This window comes from Dunckerocampus dactyliophorus, chromosome 13 (genome assembly GCF_027744805.1).
Source record: "Dunckerocampus dactyliophorus isolate RoL2022-P2 chromosome 13, RoL_Ddac_1.1, whole genome shotgun sequence".
NCBI lineage: Eukaryota > Metazoa > Chordata > Actinopteri > Syngnathiformes > Syngnathidae > Dunckerocampus > Dunckerocampus dactyliophorus.
Genome location: NC_072831.1, coordinates 1,705,007 through 1,724,007, shown reverse-complemented (window position 1 = coordinate 1,724,007; position 19,001 = coordinate 1,705,007). Strand labels below are relative to the sequence as shown.

Here is a 19,001-nt window from a genome sequence, read left to right as displayed (position 1 = left end):
ATGCTACTAAAATGACCTTATTTCTCATAAAGTTATGACGGTCTTGTAAAATCAGAACTTTTTGTTAGATGGAAACATTTTTCCTCCTCATATTAGCTTTATTTTTGCAAAATTACTGCTGATTTTTCTGTTGAATTTTTAGAATGTTCCACGGGCCAATAAAAAACAGCTGTGGGCTGCTAAAGGCCCTGGGCCGCACTTTAGACTTTGCACTTTGGTCTACAGTCTGATCAATGTCATGATCTGCAGCAACATGTTATTTGTGAAGGCGACCGTATTTTAATATTTTGTCAAACTACACACAGAAACTGAAATGAATGCCCCATGATGTTTGTTTAGATTTGGATCCCACATTCCCCAGTCGGCTCATTTGTGGCTCTGGCAAAATGGAAGTGGGCATGGATTCGGCTCACGTAAGACGCGCTGGTTTTAACCCACTGACTGCCCACCTGGCATTCCGCAACTCTTCCCGGGCCAGGGTGCAAGATGGTGTCGTGTGGTACGAAGCTGACGCTCAGGCGGGTGCCTGTGGAAACACACTGACGGTAAAGAGAAGCACACACACACGTACTGGAGACATTTCATGTCCGAGGCAAACCAACAATAACATTTGTGTTTAGTATTGATGAGAACCTTTCTCCACGTTGATGCCATGCATGCTCAATTACCAATACCCAATGTCTCAATAAAAGGCTGCATTTGATGACATGTTCTCATCTGTTTTTCAGACCAACAGCACACATGTCATCTACTCCAACACTTTATTCATCTATCCGGAAAGCGCTGCGTTCTCCTATCTCCCCCTGAGACTTCCTGTGTCATGCGTGTATCCCTTGAAGACAGACACCAGACTGACCATCACATCCATCCTGGCGTGAGTAGTCATGAATGAATGGGACTTTGATACAATTGGCAATATGAGATGATTTAGAATGACTACAGTAAAGTCGAAACATTTTGCATAGCCGACCTTTCTACGTCACTCATGTTTACATTTTCTGCACGCTTGAGTATGTTTCTACAATGTTTATAGTTTATTTTGATACTGAAAAGAGTTGTTTGCTTTTGTGTGAAGGCCCAATGAAGAGGTTGGTCAGCACCACAATCTCCCCCCTGATGATCCAGCACGCCAAAGCGGAGCTGCAAAGGTGGACCCACCACGCTGGCAAGTATAAGGGTTACATTTTTACTCAATGTTAGAGCATTCATCCACAAGCAGGCCCATAACAATAGGGATGAGCCAGAATAAGATGGTCTGCGCATGCTTTGAGCGTATGTGTCTTTTATTGACAGGATGGAAGGTGTCTTTGTTGGCTTGGGTTCCGACGTGAGAGCCTCCATGGTCCTGTTCCATAGATGGGACTATACAGAGCCTTATGCAGCAGGTCCGGTGGTCCTTCCACTGGGCTCACAGTTACATGTGGGGGTCTCTGTGGACAAGAGTGATCCCAGCTTGGTGGTCGTATTGGAGGACTGCTTCGCCTCTCACTCATCAGATCCTGACACTCCTGAGAGATTCTCCCTCATCCGCAGCAAGTAAGTCTCTGCTTAGTCGGGGTGAATACGGAGACGAGATGCAGAATGCTGATGATAAACGTTGTTTTTATTAGATGTCCCGCTAACCGCCAACAAGTGTTTGAGGTTGAGAGCGGCTCATCCCTCCAGGCTCATTTCTCCACCCTGCCCTTCGCTCTTGAGGGACAAAACCAAGATGTTTACCTCCACTGCAGCCTCAGCCTGTGTGAGCGCAGGGGTTCCTCTTGCAGTCCCGTTTGTGAAGGTATGAAGGAAGAAGTTACAGACAGTGTGGACCCATGTGGTGTAAGAATGTTCATCACATTGATAGAGCACCCATGCTACCAGATGTATAAAGTATGAACAATGTCATGATGTGCAGCAATATGTTCTCTTGTGAAGGTGACTCCTTTATGTTCATCTTTTGGCAAATTACACAGAGAAGATGAAACTAATTCCCCCATCATGTTTTGTTTAGATTTGGATCCACCACTCCTCAGTCAGCTTATTTGTGGCCCTGGCAAAATACAAGTGGGTGTGAACGCAGCCAGCGCAAGACATGCTGGTTATGAACCACTGACTGGCCACCTGGCACTTGTCAGCTGTGCCCAGACCAGGGAGCAAGATGGTGTCGTGTGGTACGAAGCTGACACCCGGGCCGGTGCCTGTGGAAACACACTGACGGTAAAAAGGAGCACACACACACACACACACGTATTGGAGACATTTCATTTCATGTCCAAGGCAAACAAGTGATTATTAATCCATCCATCAATAAAAGGCTGCATTTGATGAAGAGTTCTCATGTGTTTTTCAGACCAACAGCACACATGTCATCTACTCCAACACTTTATTCATCTATCAAGCAAGGAGTGCCTTCTCTCTGCCCCTGAGACTTCCTTTGTCATGCGTGTATCCCCTGAAGACAGACGCCAGACTGAACGTGACCATCAGACCCGCCTCCTTGTGAGTAGTAACGAATACAACGACCAATATGATTTAGGATGATCACCTCCGCCAAGCACAGGACTTGGCACAAGTGCACCGCATAGGTTATGTTTTTGCTGCTGTTTGTTTGTCTGTGTTCAAAATAACTTGAAAAGTTCTGAATGGATTTGGATGACATTTTCAAGAATTGTCAAAAATGGGATATGGAAGAACTGATGACATTTTGGGGGTCATCCAAAATGCAAATTTTCCCAAAATTGTCTATTTTAATAATAGGTAAACACTTATATAAAGACATAGCACTATCATGCTCGGTGTTAATGCAAACGGCATCGTAGCCTTTTTAGCCATTTTCTTAGCTAGACACTTATATTAACACCCACAAGTATGCCTGGCGTCAGCATGCTAACGTTAGCATGTTAGCATTGCTAGAATGCTATCATTAGCATAGCAGCATCACTTAGCACTATTATGCTTGGTGTTAGCATGCCCATGTTAGCATGTATGGCACTTCACGGAGGTCTGCGCTCTCCGAGTGCTCGATAGCCTGACATTGTATCCTCAGTTTGCTGAATCGTACTGTGTAATTACCATCAAAGCATTTATTTAACAAGGTCTGCCACTTGGAGGAGACAGGTAAGTTGGGTGGAGAGCACTGCATTTAGTCTGCGTGGATGTGGAGGGGTGTGGGCACGTGGGCACAGGTGGGTGTGTACGCTTACGTATGCGGAAGCCATAAATGGCGCCTTGCTTGCTTGTGCCAGGACAGGAAAGGCTGGGAAGCCGTCGTTTTTGTTGACCGTTTTGTCACACATTTCCATTTGCATTGTCACGTTTCCTTACACTGCTGCAGCCATCGATTTCACATGCAAAGTGGTGGCTGCCCCAGTTTGCTCTGATTATTATAAAGCTTCTCATCATCAACCTGCACCACCCAAATTCTGTTCAGTTTCTCTGTACAAGCGCTTCATCAAGACAGGGGACCCATTCCGACCCGCTCAGCAGCAAAAAGGTAAAGAAGGCCGCAATACCGTTTTTGGACAATATTTATAGTTTATTTTGATACCGAAAGGAGTTGTTTGCTTTTGTGTGAAGACCCAGTGGTCAGCACCACAATCTCCCCCCTGTTGATCCGTCACACCAATCTGGAGCTGTGAAGGTGGACCCACCACGCTGGCAAGTATTAGTGTTACATTTACACACAATTGCAGAGGCATGCCCATAATAATGAGAGAAGAGCTTGCTTTATGAGGATATGTGTCTCTTATTGACAGGATGGAAGGTGTCTTTGTTGGCTCAGGTGCCAAGGTCAGAGCCTCCATGGTCCTGTTCAAGAAACCGGACTATACGGAGCCTTATGCAGCAAGTCCGGTGGTACTTCCATTGGTCTCACAGTTACATGTGGGGGTCTCTGTGGACAAGAGTGATCCCAGCTTGGTGGTTGTTTTGGACGACTGCTTCGCTTCTCCCTCACCAGATCCTGACACTCCTGAGCGAGTGTCCCTCATCCACAACAAGTATGTCTTTGCTTAGTTGGGTGAATACGGAGAAGTGATTCAGAATGCTGATGATAAACGTTGCTTTTATCAGAAGTGCCACTAAGCGCCAGCAAGTGTCTGTGGTTCAGAGCGGCTCGTCCCACCAGGCTCGTTTCTCCACCCCGTTATTCCCTCTTCAGAAAGAATACCAAGATGTTTACCTCTATTGCAGCCTCAGCCTGTGTGACCGCAGGAGTTCCTCCTGCATTCAGCTTTCTGACGGTAAGAAAGATGTTAGACACAAAAATGGTAGTCACTTGAGTAAAAACAGCTGTGCCACCAGATGTAAAGTCTAAAGTATGATCAATGTCCTGATCTGCAGCAATGTTACTGTGAAGACTGTCTTGTATTTTCATATTTTGGAATATTGCACACAGAAAATGAAACGAATGCCCCCCGTTTTTTTAGCACTGGGTGTTTCACTCAGTCACCTAAGTTGTGGCCCTGACAAAATTGAAGTGGGCGTGGACACAGCTAGCATGACTGCCGCTGGTTTGGACCCACTGACTGGCCACCTGGCATCCCCTACCTGTTCCCGGGCCAGGGTGCAAAATGGTGTCGTTTGGTACGAAGCTGACAGCCAGGCGGGTGCCTGTGGAAACATCTTGCAGGTAAAAAAAAAAAAAAAAGACTTCAAACGTTGAATTTTATGTCAAAGACAAACGTTTGCATTTAGAAAAGATCAATGTCGCATCGATGAGAACCTTTGTCCTGTTGCTCCTCCTTGTCAAAGACGTGGAACCATCTCTTCGACATCAATCATCAATAAACGTTCTCATCTGTTTTTCCAGACCAACAGCACGCATATCCTCTACAACAACACTTTATTCATCTATCCAGCAAGCAGTGCCACCGTCGCTTCCGCCGCGATTCTTTATTGGTCATGCGTGTATCCCCTGGACACAGACACCAGACTGAACGTGGCTGTCAGACCCGTCCTTTTGTGAGTCGTGATGAATGAATGGAACATTGATACAAAAGTGATGTGATTATCGTAAAGTAGAAACATGAAGAATAGCCTGATGCTGTATCCTCGCATGTTGCTGCCGTGTTCTATCAGTTTTGTGTCGTGATTACACTATTTCATGACAAGCTATGTCACTTGATGCTTCACATTTCTACAATATTTATACTTTATTTTGATACTGAAAGGCGTTGTGTTTGCTTTGTGTGGAGGCCCAGAGAAGAGGTTGGTCAGCACCACAATCTCCCCCCTGTTGATCCGTCACACCAATCTGGAGCTGTGAAGGTGGACCCACCACGCCGGCAAGTATTAGTGTTACATTTACACACAATTGCAGAGGCATGCACTGCGCTCTGCAGGCATGCCCATAATAATGAGAGAAGAGCTTGCTTCATGAGGATATGTGTCTCTTATTGACAGGATGGAAGGCGTCTTTGTTGGCTCAGGTGCCAAGGTCAGAGTCTCCATGGTCCTGTTCAAGAATTGGGACTATAAGGAGACTTACCCAGAAGGTGTGGTGGTTCTTCCAGTGGGCTCACAGTTACATGTGGGGGTCTCTGTGGACAAGAGTGATCCCAGCTTGGTGGTTGTTTTGGAGGACTGCTTCGCTTCTCCCTCACCAGATCCTGACACTCCTGAGCGAGTGTCCCTCATCCACAACAAGTATGTCTTTGCTTAGTTGGGTGAATACGGAGACGAGATGCGGAATGCTGATCATAAACTTTTTTTTTGAATTAGATGTCCCATTAAGCGCCAGAAAGTGTTTGTGATTGAGAGCGGCTCATCCCTTCAGGCACGTTTCTCGGCCCAGGTCTACCCTCTTGATCAGGAATACCGAGATGTTTACCTCCACTGCAGTCTCAGCCTGTGTGACCAGAGGAGTGCATTCTGCATCCCGGTGAGTCACATGCCGTATTCTGTTCAATAACAATGCCGTGTCTGTTGCTGAAGAACTTAGTTGTCATGTTTTCCACATGCAGTCCTGCCCGGGGAGAGCAAAACGCTCCGTCCCAAAGTCTCCTCCAATGAAGCCACTAACCATTGGACCAATCACTTGTAAGTATGTCCTGCATGGCTATCAGGCTCTGGAGCAACACGTGGCTATAATAACCATGCTTTCCTTCCTCTTTATTTCCAGGGGAGAAACCATCTGAGTGACATCCATGGCCAAGTCTTTTTTTGATACTCTGACATGTATAATCACTCCAAATGTCAGAAAGTATTCATGACAAAACACAATTTATGGAGCTGTAATTTCACTGACGCATTTAAAAAATAATCTTTTTGGAAAGTTATTGCCAAATCAGCATTTATGGTCATGGAACTTCATTGAAGTGTTTTTTGATATTCTGATGTGTTATTGACAAATCAGCATTCGTGGTCGTATATTGTTGGTCTTTTTTTGATATTCTGACATGTATCATCGAAAAGTCAGAAAAGTGTTGAGAACGGTTGTGTAAATCACCAGCGATGTATTCAGTGGTGCGTTTGGGGGTCTCCAACAAGCTCCCCAGCTGATGTCGAATAGGCAGACTAATTGCTTTAATTCTTGAATATTTGTATTTGTTCAATCCAGACATGATGCCTGTATGTAGTGATCCAAACAGCATAAAGACAATGAGCACACTGAGTTGCAAATCATTTTAAAAAGATTAGAGAAAATATTGGAGATCCTAATATATTAGAGTATATATAAATGGATGTACTACCTGGATGCAGTTGGTTGATTATGATTGTATTTATTGATTATTGGTATTTTATTGTCGTAGCCACCTGCCTAGGGATTTGAGAGATGGAAAAGCGCTACAGCACAATTTTGTTAAAACGAGCTGCAGGACGATTTTTTTCATGGTATTTTGTCGAAGGCACCTGCCCAGGTGGAACAAGCTGCAGCATGATTTTTGATGGTATTTTGTCGAGGAAATGAGGTGCAGCTCGAGCTGGTGTAATGCATGGCTTTTTGTATAATGAACATGTTAAAGCATTGTTCCTGTAACAACAATAAACTTGATTATAAAAGCAAAGAACTGCTCATATTCTTTGGCGTTGGTTTGGGGTGAATTGTCTTTTTTTAGGCCCTTGGCTGGACAAGGTACACCAGCTTGAAATTCAGATAATGAGAGAGTTGCCTATATGAGGATTTTCTAAAGCAAAAACAAAGAGTAAAGTGCGGTGAGATTGATGGATGGTGAAGCTCATTTAAACGTATGCTGCATGCGCAGTGTCGTTTACTAAACAATACCCAATGTGCCTTATTGAAGTTCCAATTTTGTTTACAGACTTGATATTCAGTTTTATTTTTATTGTGTGTTTTATTGGGAGTGCTTTATTTTCTCAACAGATGGGATTGAACCGATTCTGAACAGATTTGTTGTTTTTGGTTATTTTTATTTAACTGCAATTTGTTTTTTAATGTACAGTGAGGTAAGCATTTGAACACCCTGCGATTTTGCAAGTTCTCCTACTTTGAAATCATGCAGGGGTCTGAAATTTTCATCTTCGGTCCAGAAATCACAATGTAGGAGTTTTAAATGTATTTGTATGTTACTGCTACAAATAAGTATTTGAACACCTGCCAAACAGCAAAAATTCTGGCCCTCAAAGACCTCTTAGTCCGCCTAAAAGTCAACCTACACTATTAGAAGCACCTCTTTTGAGATTGTTAGCTGCATAAAGACACCTGTCCACCCCACACAATCAGTAAAACTCCAACCACTAACATGGCTGACACCACAAGTACATGGAATAAGAACCTGGAATATCTGCGCTCAGCCAAAAGACTCAAGGCCGATGCCCTCTCCCAGACAGGTGACTTGAGAGGGAGACGAGGCACAGATGAGGAGAGAAGGAAGTGACAGAGGACGTGCAGCAATTTGGCAAGAGAGAGGAGGAGGTGACGGGGGAAGTGCAGACGATGGAGGATCAGGTGACCAGAGAGGGAGAGCACAGAGAAAGGCAGCGCAGGAGGCACAGATGAGCAGGGCAGGCACGGCAAATTACCCTGACACCTTTTTCAAATGTAAATGATTCAATAAATACATAAACAGGCGTAGACTAACTTTTTTTTATTTTAAAATTGAAATTGTTCTGTTCACAGTAACATGAAAAAAAATCAGATACACGTCACGTATGAGCAAAAAAAATCAGAATTGACCTGCAATGTGAACATAGCCCTGAACACCCCAATTGTAAATCTATTTTGCACCAGAGCTATTTTGCTACTTTGGAGAACGAGTAGCGAACTCACTCAAGGACACTACTTCCCCTGCTGGTTGTCCCCCGGGGCTACTCTACATTATTCCCGAACTTCGTCCCAAAGTCCTGTGCTGGAGCCACAACTCCAACCTTGCCTGCCACTCGGGAGGGAATCGGACTGCGTTCCTGCTTTCCTTGCACTTTTGGTGGCCCACATTCGGAGCGGATGCAAGCTATTTCTGGCAGCCTGCCCAGTCTGCGCACCCAATAAGTCCGACCATCAAGCACTCACTGGTCTCTCTGCCCTTTGCCCATCCCTTCACGTCCCTGGCCCCACATTGCATTGGACTTCATCGCAGGTCTCCCATTCTCCGACAATAACCCGTTTTGTGTATTGTAAAATGACTCTCTTCCTGTAAACTCCAGATGACTCTTTTTGTGAATGCCAATTGACAGGCAACTTAAGAGGTCCACGTGACCGGATCACTTCCATAAGTTGTTTTCGTCACACACACAAAGCTGTTTACCAGATGTCTTGTGATTCCAAATGTTCTGCCAAACAGAGGTCCCATTTAGGAGGCATGACCAGGTAAGGGCAGGGTCTTGATTACCCACGTCATTGTTATTGCTCCAAAAACACTATTGAAACAGATAGTTGGGATTTTTTGACATGAAGTTGTATGACATCCCCATCAGCATTGTAGTCCATTAACAGCAACTTACCCCCACTTTCTTCAGCCCACTTCTGGTCATATTTCTGTAATGAACGTACTGTAGTCCTGCCTAGTTGCTGGGGACAATTAAGTAAAGAGTTTGGCTTCTCAAAAAAATTAAAACATTTGCATCACAAAAATGCCTTCTCACAAAACACTCAGCGTTATATTTGTTTCCTCCTGTATTCCTGTGTACTGTCGCCTGTGCTTTCTTGTGTATATGACAAAGACGCTCGCATCTACTTGGGCATCTCGTTAGGCATGTCCGTACACTCGAGAATGGCTTCTGTGGCGAAGTCTGACTACAAAGGGGGGTTGTTAAATAGGTCGAATTCATCTCAATGTCAGTGAGGAAAACACCTGATCCCAGTAAGCGTTATTGTTGTTAGACAAAACAGACTAAAATTGTTAGTTTGAAGTCGCGTAGAGTGGTGGGACATACACTCAAAATTTAAAATCATATTTTTAGACAAGTTAGATGATTTCCCTAGCTTTAAGGGCTATCGACTCGAGGAACAAAACTTATTTACTGACTGGGTAAATTATTACAAGTAGATTTTAGAATGACTTGCATAAATTGCATTGATGTCTAATGATTGGATTATCGTTGAGTGCCTTAAAATAAGTACAGAAGATCAGGGAACAGGTGCATGAGACGGGGTGCAGGGCTCTGTAAGAGTGTTAAGGTATTGTGACTTATTCTTCAATACACATTGTAAAACTAATTTGGTGTGTGAGTCTTCTTTCCTTTTCATAACTGGAGATTAATGAACACGTAAGAGGGACGTGAAATTGGCTTAATTAATTTTCCAAGACCCCGAGACGTGATCTCCAGAGGAGGAAAAGACATTTTCAGGTGGACGGAAAGGTGTTTGGAATATCAGGGCCGGCCCACGTTAAGGTAAGAAGAGACCTGTTTATTCAAACTCTTCATATTGGCTGCTATTGCATGAAGATATTCCTAAACGTTTCTGAACACATGGTTTGCCGCTATTTAGATAAGACAGGATAGCTTCACAGCACGTTGATGTTGTGAGAGTTGCGGACTCTGTGGTTAAAGTCCACTAAAATTAGGGTTGGAAGGTGGGGTTTGGGTCGCCTAAGTACCAATTGGAGGTTGTGGACCTTGAGGTAAAATTTCTCTCCAAGTATAAGTGAAAGACGTGTGTGTGTGAGAGAGAGAGTGTAGTTAAAAAAAAAAAGTGTGCCTTTAGTTAAAAGAAGAAGAAAATAATTGGTAACTGGTAAGATCAGTTAGAGAAAGATGCCAGAGTTCACTTACAAAAACAAACAGTCAAGGTGGACAACATAGATGAAAACAAGAGAAAGAATTACCCACTAAGTGACAAAATGTGATGACGTCATATGAATATAATCGGTAAAAATAATAGGTGAAAAACTGTCTAAATGTAATTGATTACTTTGAAACGTGTGGTGGTGGTCCTCTTTTTTTCCGCACATTTTCGGTGAGATCATTTTGGAGGGCGTGGTGATGGTGGTGAGGAGGTGGGGGAAAGTAAGGGGTGTGACTTTGTGATTTACTCTAGAATGTGAGTATTATTTTAAAGGGAATTGGTGGGCGTGGTGAAGGTGGAGGGGTGAGCAAATGTGTGAGATGTCTTATATAACGAGGAGTGTTTGAGTCAGACTATAAGTGACTGTTGGAAAAAATGGCAGTGATCAGGAAAAAGAGTCTGCATCTTGACGGGGGCCACCTAGTGGTTAGTGAGGTTAGGCATGGGAGTAGTTCCCTTTGTCGATCTATATAGTCATGAATATGTACAACCAGAGGTTACGCAGCTGAGAATCTATTCTATTGAATTTTAAAAACTGAAGAGCTCCATTCACTACATTGATTACATGCAACATGTGCACGACCAAGGGGAAGTAGGACTTAGGAGAATGTTGGCAAGTGTAGCGGTGAGACCGGATTCGCTACTGCGTGAAGAGGATGGATCTTTTTTCGTCAATTGTTCGAGATCACACATCTGGCTGCTGGTGAGATATGGGTCCTCAGGTCGAGGACAGTTATGGAGAAAGAGCAGGATTTCCCGATTCACCTTGCATTCAAGGTGGTTGACTTCCCAAAGCTGGGTGATCTCTTGAATGAAAGATACATCGTGAGATGCACTGGGACACATAATCAGTGATGTTCCTGAGTTCATCGGGCGTTTCGGGTCTTTCAACATCATACGCCCTCACTCAGGTGACCCAGCCTAGGGTTGATCATTCCCCGGCTTGTGTCCCAGTAGCATGGGCCCACAGATCGCTCCTCCTGATCCACAGCCACCTGGAGGCTCTCTCTGCTGCCTCCATGGTGGACTTAATGGCTTTCCATTTTGCAGCTCCGGTGATGCCAAGTAGTGTGAAAACCTTGCACAATGAGCGGCCAGCAAAGCCCCTGCACCCTACTTCAATGGGCTCGCATCGTGCCTTCCACCCTGCTCTTAGACATTGCTCAACCAACTCCTTGTACTTTGACCGCTTCCGCTCGTTTGCCTCCTCTATACGATCCTCCCAGAGAACTGTCAGTTCTAACAGAAGCACCTGCCTTGAAGAGACTTACGCTAGCACGATGTCTGGCCTCAGGGAAGTTGCTGTGATGTGGTCTGGGAACTTGAGCTGCTTATCTAGGTCAACTCGGAGATCCCAGTCCACTGCTGAGGTGAGATAGCCAGCTGGTTTGGGCTGTGGTAGTGGTTGCTCTCCAGCCCTGACAAAGGCAATGTTCCTCTTGCCAAGCTGTTGCTTGTGGCTGATGTTTTTGGCCACGGCCTTGGAGATGGTTTCAGCAACAGTCTTCAGCACCTGGTCGTGCCTCCAACTGTAACGACCCTCCCCGAGGGCTTTTGAGCAGCTGCTTAGGATGTGCTCCAGAGAGCCTTTCCTGGAGCACAGGGCACATGCTGGAGAGTCACCCATGCCCCAGAGATGGAGATTGGCTGGGCTGGGCAGGACATCATAAACAGCACGGACCATGAACCCGATGCGCTGGGGTTCTGCCTTCCAGATCTCAGACCAGGTCACCTTCCTCTCCAGCGCCCCCTCCCACTTTGTCCATGCTCCCTGCTGCTGCATGCCCACCATCCTGCTGGTCCGTTCCTCCTCGACCCCTGCCCGCACCTCCTTCAGGACTAGCTCTTGTTTGTCCTTTCCATGTGCCTTCTCATAGCAAGGTTGAGGAATTGCACCCAGCCCAGATCGACCCATTGCCACCGTGCCCACCAGAGCCCTGTGTCTCAGCCGGGACTCAGCCACCACCAGACCATCTTGAGCCCTCCATTTCCTGCCAGTTCGCACCACGATGCCCGCTGATGATACTTTAGAGTCCTTGGAGTCGCGATAGAGCAAGGCCTCACTTGTGCGAGAGACCCTGAACTCCTCATCAAGGCTGCTGAAAGGGAGCTGTAGTTTGTTGGTCCTCCCATACAGTGCTACACTGCATAGGCTGCGTGGGAAGCCCATCCATCTACGGAGGTAAGTGCTGATCCTCCTCTCCAGAGTCTCTACAGTCGACAGGGGCACCTCGTACACCAACAGAGGCCAAAGTACCCGGGGTAGGACGCCATGCTGGTAAATCCACGCCTTAAACCTGCCGGGTAAGCCAGACTTGTCAACTGCCAACAGCCACGTCTCAACCTCCTTGATGGTGATTTGGATTGATGCAGAATCCCTGAGACTACAGTCGAAGATCTTGCCCAGGCTCTTGACTGGTTTCTCGGTGATAGATGGGATTGCCGTGCCATCCACAAAGAAGCGAAACTTGTCTACCACTTTTCCCTTCTTCAACACCATTCCCCTCGATTTAATTGGTTTGAAGCTCATTCTTGCCCAGGATATGAGCTTTTCCAGGCCCTGGAGTATCCATCTCCCACCAGGCACAGTTGTCGTGGTGACGGTGAGATCGTCCATAAAGGCTCTGATGGGTGGTTGCCGAATGCCAGACTTGGACAGAGGACCTCTGCACTCCCTTTCGGCTGCCTTGACTACCATGTTCATGGCCAGGGCAAAAAGGCTAACTGAGATCGAACACCCAGTTATAATGCCCTTTTCGAGCCTGTGCCAGTCAGATGTTGTGCTCCCAGAAGTGACTCTGAGTCTGAAGTTCCCGTAGTAATTCAGAATGAGGTCCTTGATCTTCCTGGGTACATGGTGACGGTCCAGGGTAGTCTCCACAAGCTTGTGGAGTATGGAGCCGAAGGCATTGGCCAGGTCAAGCCAGAGCACGACGAGGTCTCCCTTGCCCTCCCACGCCTCCCTGATTAGCTGGGTGACTACTCCGGTGTGTTCTAGGCATTCTGACACACCAGGGATACCACCTTTCTGGACAGCGGTATCAATGTAGGCATTCTTGAGGAGAAAGTCTGTCAACCTTCTGGAAAGGATGCTGAAGAAGATCTTCCCCTCAACGCTAAGAAGCGAGATGGTTCTGAATTGCTCCAGCTTGGTGGAATTCTCTTCCTTGGTTATCCAGACACCCTCTGCAAGCCTCCACTGATCTGCCACAGCTCCTCTGCGCCAAATCACACGCAGGGTCTTCCAGAGCATTCTAAGGAGTCCAGGGCAGCGCTTGTACACCTTGTACAGTACTCCACTGGGTCCTGGAGCTGATCTGGATCTGGCAGCAGCAACCACATCCTGGATTTCCTTCCAGGTGGGCTCGCCGGTGTTGAAATCGACAGTGGGAGATGGTATGTCCAATAAGGCACTGAGGGGCCCTAGGTCTTGCTCTCTTTCGGGGTCACTCAAGTTGTTTTTCAGGAAGTAGTCTACCTCCTTCTTGGAGCAGGCTAGATGCCCACTGCGCTTTTGCCCCAAAAGCTGTTTGATGAATCCGAATGGATCAGCTATGAAAGCAGTTCGCTTCCTGGCTCTCTCTCTCCTGCGTCTCCTGTGCCATTCAGCTCTACGCAGGGTAGTGAGTTTCCTCCTGATGATGTTTCGGAGCTCAGCCAGTGGCGGTTTCTCCTCCTCAGATATTAGATTACATATTAGATATTAGCTTGTTTTTCACTCAAGATGGTGTGAAGCGGAGGCATGCCCTGCTGGAAAAGAGGTTAACCACTCGAACTGAAGACAATGTTGGAAGACAGAGGATGACTAGTTATAAGAGGCGAATAAATCTGAGCCCTGCTTTTGAGAGAGAATTGGAGGTTGATGGATTGGTCCAAAGAGTCTGTTTGTGAATTAGAGACTGATTCCGCGTGATTCTATCACGCATGCTGGCCTCCACCTTCTACAAAGACCTTCCAGTCCTGCCTCTCAGAGCCACCTACCAGACCCTCCTCCCAGCAGACCCGCTTACAACCTCCTCCTACTAGGGCCCATGTACGAGACCCGCCTACCTACGCACCCACTCATTGTAAAATATAGATATAGAAGAAGTCGGAATAGAGAAAGTACTTTACTTCATCATGGCTGATTTTTCCTCAGGCAACACTGTGGCTTCTCTTGCTGGAGACGTCAGCAGCAGCCATGAAATTCAGCATGAAGAGCTTCTCCTGTGGCTAGCAAACATTTCTCAGACATCTTCAGGACATGCTGAGATGTATTCACCACTTTTCCACGGCTAACAGGACGAAGGGCGAAGCGCAAGAGTACCAGACCGATCCCTGCGCCTGTACGTTGAAAGGGAACATAGTGCTCACCCCTGACCGGAATAGTGGAGGATCCACTGCCACCCCCGGCTCTGTACACAAGGTGACTGATCTGTCTGAAACGGTCTCTGAACGAGAGGTCGCAGAAGGCTCATCGGTGCATACAGCCGGAGCTTATGCTCGACCACTGAAAAACAGTGATGGCCTTTGAAGTTGCAAAGGCTTTTTGCTACAATTTTAGACAAGAGCTGTACACCAGTTAAAACGGATTCAGGGAAATAATTTTTTAATCGAGTCTTTGAAAAACTAATGAAGTACAACATTCAACACTTTGCAACAGGAAGTGAACTGAAAGCATCAGTGGTGGAAAGATTTCATCGTACGTTGAAGGGAAAAATGTGGCGGTACTTCACAGCAAAAAAAAAAACTCAGAGGTGTATACTGTAGATGTAATTCAGGATTTACTCGACAGCTATAACCACAGTTATCACGGTGGTATAAAAATAAACCTGTGGAGGTAACCCCTATCAAGACCTCGCAAGTGTTTGAAAATTTATACGGGACACTATCTCTGACCGCTAAGCCAGCCATATTTACATTCAAAGAAGGAGACACTGTGCGGATTTCAAAATACCGTGGGGTATTTGAGAAAATGTATGAACGGTCATTCACCGATGAATACTTTATAGTGAACAAACATATCGCCCTCCTGTTTATAAATTAAGGGATATAAGAGGTGAAATTCTGAATGGGACATTCTATGAACCCGAACTGCAGAAGGTGATAATTGGCTCTGACACTCTTTTCCGCATGGAAGAAATTTTAGACCGGAAAATGTAAAATGGTCAGATGGTTTTAGTCTGCTGGCAAGGATGGCCTTGTCAGTTTGACTCTTGTTTTCATTAGCTCTTCGTCCACAACACATCCTTACAGATCTATTATTGAAACCCTCATCAACTTTTCACAACAAACATTGGAGAGTCAGTTTTCGGCAGGTCCGTGGTACAAAGACAGCAAAGATTTATATTCAATTGACACGGCACTCGGTGCTCCCAACAAATGTCTTGTCAAGCGTACAAGCTCCACTCGTGGTTCGCGAACATTTGAGTTAACTGGACCCCTGCACGGTGACATTTATTTTTCTGAAAGACTCCTGCTAACCAATGTAGATATCCGATTGAAACTTGTAAAGGCTAAATGTGCTTTTACATTGATGCCTTCTGCAGCTGACGAGTTAAATTTAAACATTGTGAGTGCTAGCATTTTTGTGAAGCCTCGCCGGATGTCATGCTAAGACATTCAGCCGCTTTAACGAAATCCAACACAATTTACCCGATAAGTCGTGTTGTCGTTAAAAATGTTAGCATTCGGGCGCAGTCACGTGTGTGTTCACAGGACAACTTATATCTGGGTAGACTTCCGAAATACATCGTCGCCGGAATTGTCGACCACAGGGCATTTGTTGGAGCAAGGGAGCTCAACCCGTTTAAGTTCCAACATGCAAATCTTGAATACCTCTCTCTCAGTGTAAATTCACAATTTATCTCGGCGAAACCATACCAGCCCAACTTCAATACACATCAGAGTGTTCACGAATTTTACAATCTCTATCTGGGAACAAACAGACATATCAAAGACAGTCCCCTGTGCACTGACCGTGAAATCTTTGAAAACGGTTACTCACTGTTTCTGTTCAATCTGTCAAGAGACGATGAAATGGACGCTGAAGCTCTCTCTCCTGCAGTACATGGAACATGCCGTTTGGATTTAAAATTCAGAGTGGCAGTACCGAGAACTATGACGTTGATTGTGTACGCCTGTTATGACAATGTCATAGAAATAAACTCGAAGCGTCAGGTTCTGATTGACTATTAAAGCTGGAGAAATGAACAACCATCAAATAGATTCTATCCTGAGACTGATCTTGGGCAAGTCATTTGGAGGGGTTTGGCCTAGTAATTTACTGCCAACTAAGATTGATAAACAACCATGCTATCTCGTCGTTAACACCCATGACCAACCCCGTGAGGGCGAACACTGGGTGGGAATGATTATTGAAGCCAAATCATGCTTCTTCGACAGTTATGTTCACGGACCGGATTTTATATTCTATCCTGAAAGCTTGATAACTTTCCTCACGAGAAATTCTCATGAAATACGCTACAACAAACTCCAAGTACAAGATGACAACTCTGCGACTTGTGGCGCTCACGTTAGACTTTTTCTCTATCAACGCTTAAAAGGACTCTCTTTTCAGGAAGTAATGAGGCTGTATTCTGATAATTTAAAAAAGAATGATGCTCTTGTCACCAAGTTTGTCAAGAAATATGTTAAATGTATTTCACATGTGAAGAGCGCTAAAACCTGTAATTAGAAAGCATGCTCTTTAAAACTTATGAGTGTTATACGTCTGTGTAGGCTCTCAGTCGTACAGGAGTTGTCCATCGAGGGAAAGGCTTCTTGAGACGTCATCTGTACTTCTGTGAAGAAGGTGTCGGACGTTTCGCTCCTCATCCGAAGAGCTTCGTCAGCGAACTAATAAGTGCTGGTAGCCTAGGCCTTAAATACAGTAAGAGTGGGCGGAATTGGTGTGCCGACGCCCTCCTTCTATTGGTTCGTTACACTAAGCCTGGGCGGAGTAGTGGTATAATCCTATCCTGTTATTAACACCTCTGATCAAAGGGAAGTGTAGCTCCCTGTAGTTGGGTATGAACGACTCTGATACTGGCTCGTTAGCATCTATTGTTCTGGCTCGGCCCTGCCTTCACCTCATTTGCAAGACTAAGAGCTGTGGGTTTTGGTCTCAGTAACCTGCTGAACACAGGGTCCAAATTAAACCTCAAACCACCATTCCGATTCAATGATGGGTTCTGTTGTTTGACAAAAATAGCTTCCTTTACTCCTCTTTCAAACCATCAGTTTTCTTTGGCCAAAATCTTTACCTCGCTGTCCTCAAAAGAGTCCTCAACATCGCAGGGACAATTGTAGTGGGCCTCAATCAGCAGTATCCTCTGTGTCTTTTATTATTTTTTTTTAAGTTTTTATTGGTTCTATTTATTTTATTTTTTTTTTATTAAATTTTCTTATTTATTTTTTACCTACTTCTTGGACTTTTGGTTTTTATTGTTTCGATTTCTTGTTTTAAATATTTTATATTTTATTGTTGTACGTTTCTTTGTTTCTATTTGATCTTTTAGTTTTTATTGTCGTAATTTTTATTTATTATTTACATTTACATTCCTTTATTTACTTATTATTTATGGTTTTGCTAGTCTGTGCAGCACTTTGGAAACAGTGTTTAGAAAATGTGCTATATAAATAAAGTGGATTGGATTGGATTGGATTGGAGTACATCTACACCTTAAAGCAACCAATCACTCGCTCGTAATGAGTGGTATATCTGTCCTGAATAAATGCCCTTATGCTGATGTTTCATTTTCAATAAATGTTTATTGGTTAAAAAACAAACTAAAACATACAGTCTGCATGAATTCATTTGTATCGACTGAAATCTAGCCAATTGGAGGGGATCGGTGTAGACAACTGCCATTCAGACGCTGTAGGTGTATACAGCTGATTAACGAAATTCGGGCTGTCATAATCTGAGTTTAACAGTGATGTCGCCCCTGATTTTTTCCCGCCCACGTTTTCTCTTACTCCGTCGTATCGGAGGATGGGGTTCACTCATTGGAGGGTTTAAGCCGTAATCGTTCACGTGCATGAGCGTTCATAACAGTTGTGATTGGAATATTTAATTCAGAATTTTTGTTTTAATATATCCCAGCCGCAAGGTACAGTCCATGCATGGAACCGACGGTTTGTCAGAGTTTTCATCAAATCGAAAATGAGACCCTTTAATGAGGTTGTTCTGCACAATTATCTCGCCTGAACGGTTCCATCTTTCATCAAAGGTCCGAATTACGAAGCTTCTGCAGAATATATGCCGCATTTTTCCGATTGCATGATCCTATGTTGTCTAAAATCTCTTTTTCAATGTTGATGATCTTCCTCTTCAACCCTAACATAGCCGCTTTCTTTGTGGGTGCAGTAGGTAGTTTCAAAAGTATATCACGGCCTCAACTCTCCTCCTTTCTGAGTAAGGCCAGATATTTAGTAGATCGTAGTAGATCGTTATAATGTAGCGAATTAGTGTATGTGGGTCCGGGTTGTTTTAACATACGTTCCATTTTGTCTTCCAAAACGTGCTGAGCTTTTTCGACAGACGTCTTCTTCTGGGTTAAAGTCTCCAGTTAATGGGGAGAAATGTACATTTTAGTAAATGACGCCATGATAACGGTCTGTGTCTATGTCCCACCAGCAAACAAACTGGCTAGGAGTGGGATTGCTGCTCCTAATAACGCCCCAAGGAAACCACCGGACTGTGTCAACACCTTACGCTTATGTTTTATGACAGTTTTATGGTTAGCAAAAAGTTTGATCATTTTTTTCTGCTTTTTTAACCTACTGTACTGGTCTGAGGATAGTGGGATGTTCCCCTTGAAAACATTCAATGCGATCTTACGGAGTGCCA

The 19,001-nt window shown here is 44.8% G+C and overlaps 1 protein-coding gene and 1 pseudogene across 8 annotated transcripts in view; one reads left to right on the top strand and one right to left on the bottom strand.

Annotated features, from left to right (window-relative positions):
* The window catches only part of LOC129192445 (uncharacterized), a 34,528-nt gene extending 27,543 nt beyond the window's left edge, over nucleotides 1–6,985 (top strand). For 5 of the 8 annotated variants that reach the window (XM_054796500.1, XM_054796501.1, XM_054796499.1 and 2 more), the window contains 18 exons: nucleotides 340–545; nucleotides 729–874; nucleotides 1,076–1,165; nucleotides 1,294–1,536; nucleotides 1,611–1,780; nucleotides 1,994–2,199; nucleotides 2,333–2,481; nucleotides 3,413–3,475; nucleotides 3,559–3,639; nucleotides 3,738–3,980; nucleotides 4,054–4,223; nucleotides 4,410–4,612; nucleotides 4,793–4,944; nucleotides 5,178–5,267; nucleotides 5,386–5,628; nucleotides 5,704–5,863; nucleotides 5,946–6,021; nucleotides 6,104–6,984. In XM_054796500.1, coding sequence (XP_054652475.1) covers nucleotides 340–545; nucleotides 729–874; nucleotides 1,076–1,165; nucleotides 1,294–1,536; nucleotides 1,611–1,780; nucleotides 1,994–2,199; nucleotides 2,333–2,481; nucleotides 3,413–3,475; nucleotides 3,559–3,639; nucleotides 3,738–3,980; nucleotides 4,054–4,223; nucleotides 4,410–4,612; nucleotides 4,793–4,944; nucleotides 5,178–5,267; nucleotides 5,386–5,628; nucleotides 5,704–5,863; nucleotides 5,946–6,021; nucleotides 6,104–6,123 — 2,711 coding nt within the window. In that variant the 3' untranslated portion in view covers nucleotides 6,124–6,984. Of the gene's footprint in view, nucleotides 1–339; nucleotides 546–728; nucleotides 875–1,075; nucleotides 1,166–1,293; nucleotides 1,537–1,610; nucleotides 1,781–1,993; nucleotides 2,200–2,332; nucleotides 2,482–3,412; nucleotides 3,476–3,558; nucleotides 3,640–3,737; nucleotides 3,981–4,053; nucleotides 4,224–4,409; nucleotides 4,613–4,792; nucleotides 4,945–5,177; nucleotides 5,268–5,385; nucleotides 5,629–5,703; nucleotides 5,864–5,945; nucleotides 6,022–6,103 lie in introns of all 8 variants that reach the window. The other 3 variants (XM_054796502.1, XM_054796503.1, XM_054796504.1) reach the window with 3 other exon arrangements.
* Nucleotides 6,986–8,124: 1,139 nt separating this feature from the next.
* LOC129192446 (uncharacterized) lies at nucleotides 8,125–13,862 on the bottom strand (annotated as a pseudogene).
* Between the last annotated feature and the right edge of the window lie 5,139 nt (nucleotides 13,863–19,001).